Here is a 5,426-nt window from a genome sequence, read left to right on the forward strand (position 1 = left end):
TTTGTGTAGCCTGAATTGGTTCTGACCCACTGACTCTGGTCTTTCTATGTTAGTGAAACTGTTTGTCAGACAAAGGCAAGCAACAGTAAAAGAATGCAAAGGAGATCTGTTGATATCACCGCTACTGAACTGAGTGAGTTGAGTGGAGAGCTCGAATGCAAATACAACAAACGCGGCAATCATGCTGGGAGATATGGCCTAATAGCACCCAAGGGGACCAGACAGTAGAAGGACTGTGGAAGTAATTTGTTAGGCAAAGCGGACTGTTCTTTTCCCTTTGTCTATTCATTTCTCAGGGAAATTCTGGAGAGGTCTGTGTGGGTGTCGAGGGGGAAGAGGAACGGTGGCTGACATGGTAGTATATGACCAATGCTCTGTGACTGAACACAAACGTGAAACCAGTTTTGTACAGTATTTGTACACATAATACCCACTCAAGCTGTTTACATTAGGCTTTGGAGTGCATGCTATATCCTGGTGACAAGAAAGTCCTGTAATATCAAAATGACAAAAATATGTTAATAATATTTCAAATGACACACAACTAAATTTAATGTTTGAGAATATTCATTTCAATTCTCATTCTTGTGTTACTTGACTCTGAAGTGAAATAAGCATTGTAGACAGAATCCTCTTGGCCCTTAAGCACGTTGGCATCTAGGCTGCACTTTCATCATAGCGTCTGTGTTGCTTCGCACTCAATGGTGATTCACCATGATAAAATTATGATAAGGTATATTAAGCTATTAATAGCATCTAGCGTTTGCATGCATGAAGATAACAGTTGAGTGTTTCCTTTATAGCTTTTCAACAACGCAACCTTAGTTGGGTAATAGACAGCCAAAATGGAGGAAGTGAAATTCAGAATAGGTATAAGCCTGCAGCAACCTCAGATCATCGAGAAGAGGCGAAAAGATCAGACAGGAAGTGAGGTGAACCTGGACAATACTATAACAAAGGGCTGGCTAATAATGGAGTTGATGAACATTTTAGCTATCTAAAAGAGGTAGACAATAAATCAGACTTTGCCAATTTCAAACGGGAAACATATTCAAAGGCAAAGAGAATGTGATTGGTTACACCAATATGTGAGCGTAATGTTACGATGTCAGTTTGTTTATACCATTGGTCACTCCAGGGACTTCACATAATGAGATTTTAATATGCTTGGCTGAGGAGATAAAGGCAGCTTGTATAAGCACAATAAGCCATGCAACATATTGGTCACAAAACTACAAAACCAAATTTGGGTTTAATGTTTAAGGCAAAGTTTTTTTACAAGTACATTTACTTTTTTTAACATCTATTTACAATGTTATAATTTTCAACCAAATTTACAAATCACACATTCACAAAATACTTCATTTAAAAAGTAAACATTTTTAGCTTGAGTTTCTTAGGCAACAGGGTGGCTGTTAACCTGAAGGAAACTTCTATGAAAGAGCCTTATCTCCACTGTACACCACCCGATTCATCCTCTCCCATCCAAAACCACCTCCTCTTATCTCAAATTCAAACACATGCCCCCATTGCACAAGTGAGAGGGATGCTCTACTTGTGTGATACTTTCCAGTCACACCATACACCACTCCACCCCTGTTGGATATTTATCCTGAAATGTGTTTGTCAATTACCAAAAAGAGTTTGTTCACAGAGTATGGAGCAAATATGAAAAGTAACCAAAGGACTGAACTATTCTGTACACTGAGAGACATTATTACATGAATGATAGTAAATACATCCAAATGACCTATATAAGGAATGAATAAATAGTATTCACATTGTGATCATCATAATAATTACTGTGCATATCCCTGAACGAGGGCGGGATCTACCAAGCTTTCATGGAGGGGTCGATCTACAGAGAACTCGTGCGAGGGCTGGAGACGCTGGCGGGAGTGCTTCCCCCCACGCTGGGGAATGGGTAGCTCTGAATGATGGGCGGGCAGGGGGTCTGTGAAGAAGTAGGGATGCAGCAACGCCTGCAGACAAAACAAAGAGGAGACACAGCAGTTATAAACAGCAGTTAATGGCAATCCTCTTTATTTGAAAACCCCCTACAATATGCATTTGTGAAGGATGTGAAACAGCATGCTAGCTATCTTCACAGTCCTGCTTCTGAAGGACTGATGAGCTGAATATAGTTATATGAAATGAAGGTTTCATATCTTAACTCAGGTGGAACTAGGTAAACCTCTAGGAGAAAAGAGGCAGACCTAGGGCTATTTAAGGCTATCTATTAAAAAAGATGTAATGATTTCAACATCAGTGTGAGCACAGTCCCTGCATTATAATGAAGCAAATAATATTTTTGAATCACACAGAGAGCACTGCACTAAGCATTTCTTGCTGACTTACTAAACACAGACCCATTAATAGATTTGCATCTTCAGCTAATATTCTGTTTTATTTCAGCTAATATTCTAAAGCCACAGAGAGTCCCACAGATATTTAGAAGTCAGATCACAAATAGTCACAAAGTTACCTTAGTAACCTTACAATTGCACAGATTACAATAAAACTGGCAACAACACATTTGCATGGCAGTGCCTGGTCACCTGTCTTGCGCTGATTCTCTGCTTTGATGGATAGACCAGGAACTTCTTGAGCAGGTCCACGGCCTGAGGGGAGGTGTCTGGTACAATCTCCTCCAGAGGGATGGGAGGGTTCTCCTTGAAGGTGATCTTGCTGTAGTCTGGCAATTCATTGATCTCCTGTATAGCCAGAAAATCATTTAAATATGAATCATGTAAGCATGGAATGATGGCAGATCACAAATTCTGTATTTAGAAGTTTTAGAGATGGCTACTATCAGCTGAGTCACAGAATGAGTGTCCGTGTTTTGTTCTATCAGCGCACTTTCTGTTTTCTGAGCATAATCCTCTCACCGGCCACACACGTTGATTTGGGGTTCCAAGCACCCGCAGAACACAGCAAAGCTGCTCGATATCATTTTCTCCAGGAAACAAAGGGGAGTTGTTCAGAAGTTCCCCAAAAATGCAGCCGACTGCCCTATAAACAGACAGAACTTTCTGTGTGATTAAAGGCAATGTGTGCTCTACTGCCATCTGCTGCCTGTTTAGGTGGATATCAACCTACACGCAGGATTATAGGACATAATAATCTGCTTGATTGACTGAAAATACAGAGCCTATAAGCAAAACTGGAATACTTGAGTATCTCACCATAGGTCCACACCTTCGTCATATTTTCTGGCACCATAAAGAAGTTCGGGTGCACGGTACCACCTACAGAGAAAACATCAGGAGTCATGGGCACACACTAACCAAATAGTATGGTAGCTGTGGATCATTAAAGGAATGAGTGTGCCACTCAGAGATCAAATACGACAAGACATTAAACATTAGTGAGCCTATATCATGTACATACATTGCATACCAACAGAGTGACCTACATCTTCAAGGAGGTTAACTAAAATTCACTTTATCTCCCTGTTATGGCTGTTACAATTTCTGACATATGCTACCTGGTGGCCACTTGATGACTGTAAAGCCTTTCTCCCTCATTGGAGAAAAGTCGGGCCAGACCAAAATCAGCTATCTTGAGATGGCCGGTGGAGCTTATCAATAGGTTAGCTGGTTTTAGATCCTGTAGAAGCAAAAGAAACAGTAAAAATTCAATGACAGCTCCCCTATACAGTTTAAGAACAAAGGTGTTAACTGAGCAATAAATATCTTTAAGGTTTAATAATCATTTACATCAATGTAACACCCCCCTCCCCCCCAGAGGCCCCTCCTACCAGTGCATGAGATTTGTGCTGGCCCCTTGTATATATTTACTGGCCCAGTCAGAAAAGTCACTTTTACACATAACTGTTAATTTATTATGTTGTAATGAGCGCCCTCTTTATTTCAGTAGCCTCACATGCTTAGTTTCAATCAGTTAGCATCACAGGTGAGCTGTACTAACTCCTCATGGTGACTGGCCATCCAACTTGCCCAACATGCTCTTTTATTTGCCCCGGGCCAGAAGGGCCATTTTCTTATGTTGGACCCTGATTTACATGACATAAAAACAATGCATTCAAAGTCTAAACCCAAGTAAACCTTACACGGTGCATGATGGAGTTTTCATGACAGAAGGCCACCCCTTTCAGTAACATCATCATGTAACCTTTAACCTGCGATTCAGTCAAAGGCCTCTGTGAGTTTCGGATGACTTCTGACAGGTCTGACAGCATGTACTCAAACACAAGAACGAAGCCTGTGCCATGAGGGAAGACATCCTTCAGCTTCACAACCTGAAAAAAGAACTTCAAGGATGTAGCTAGGTAGGCTATATCATAGGCTAAGTGTTGCAATATATTTGGCTGATCAGGCCACTTACATATTGATTGTCTTCTATTTCTTGAAGTGCTTTGATTTCTCTAAGTGCTTGGTTAGGAATTCCATCCTCAAGCTTCCTTAAAGCAACCTTTTTCAATGCCACCGTTTCCCCAGTCTAAAAAATGTGAGTTACAACATTTCTTTGAGAGTTAAAAACTTAAAGGGAAAACATGAGTGTCAATGTGCTCGTCTATGGTCCCTGGTCAGTATCAGTTTACGTTAGCATAGCAACATAGATTACGTTAGCAGTGCTACTTGGATAGCACACAGGTTAACGTTAGCAAGTAACATAGCCTATCAAATCAAACGCGATGAGCCCAAAATGTTAAATCATACATTTGCTCCAAGACTGATAATTCAAGTTACATGTAATAGCTAGCAAACAAGTAAGGTTAAAGAAAGTCAAAAGTAGTGTTGCATCTTTGCTACCATAGGATAACAATAACAATTTGAATGACCTCGATATGTTTCGCTTTGAAAACGATACCATGGGCTCCTTCGCCAATTCTACCTAATATACTGTATTGATCCATTGGTCAGATGTACTTTAAGGTATTCAGTTGGACGCTAGATAGTTATTGAGATTCATACAAACGCCCTGTCCTAAGCATCAAACATTACGCCTGCCTTTTTCTATGGATACTCCGCAGTACTCATAGGTTAACGTTACAAGCACAAGCTGTTGACCATGGGCGGGCCTCAAAACGTTGATCGCTCTGATTGGTCCAAATTACCTTCAATACATTTCATTGCCTTTCTCGTCTCTTTGATAAATAAATAATAACCATGCTTTATTAACATGTACTTTTGTGTATTAAATATAATGTATTAACTTTGTGTATTAAATCTAATGTATCAGCTAGAGTTTGAAATAGAAGTATGAAGTTTGAAACGACACACTTCAAGTAGCCAAATGGCCTGATGGTAGCACAAAGTAGAGAAGGTAGAGGTATTATCTTTGCATTCCATGAATAACAAATAAATAAATAAATAAATAAATAAATAAATAATACAAGAGGCAAAATGATTTCAGTTGCCTTTGCATTTAACTTAAATCCTTACTAAGTGAAAACGCACATG

General features: G+C 39.8%; 1 protein-coding gene across 2 annotated transcripts; it reads right to left on the bottom strand.

The window, feature by feature from the left end:
- Window positions 1-1,233: 1,233 nt before the first annotated feature.
- On the bottom strand, window positions 1,234-5,032 carry cdk20 (cyclin-dependent kinase 20). Of its 2 annotated transcripts, XM_042097863.1 has the most exons (8): window positions 4,805-5,032; window positions 4,348-4,461; window positions 4,073-4,261; window positions 3,488-3,609; window positions 3,186-3,248; window positions 2,889-3,012; window positions 2,559-2,714; window positions 1,234-1,982 (listed from the first exon to the last, which is right to left on the bottom strand). In XM_042097863.1, the coding sequence occupies exons 1-8, from the start codon at window positions 4,877-4,879 to the stop codon at window positions 1,800-1,802; spliced, it is 1,026 nt and encodes a 341-aa protein (XP_041953797.1). In that variant the 5' UTR covers window positions 4,880-5,032; the 3' UTR covers window positions 1,234-1,799. The 2 variants fall into 2 exon arrangements, with proteins under 2 accessions (XP_041953797.1, XP_041953798.1); XM_042097864.1 differs by lacking the exon at window positions 4,805-5,032 and having other exon boundaries at window positions 4,073-4,224; window positions 4,348-4,794.
- Between the last annotated feature and the right edge of the window lie 394 nt (window positions 5,033-5,426).

This window comes from Alosa sapidissima, chromosome 7, assembly GCF_018492685.1.
Source record: "Alosa sapidissima isolate fAloSap1 chromosome 7, fAloSap1.pri, whole genome shotgun sequence".
NCBI classification, from domain to species: domain Eukaryota; kingdom Metazoa; phylum Chordata; class Actinopteri; order Clupeiformes; family Clupeidae; genus Alosa; species Alosa sapidissima.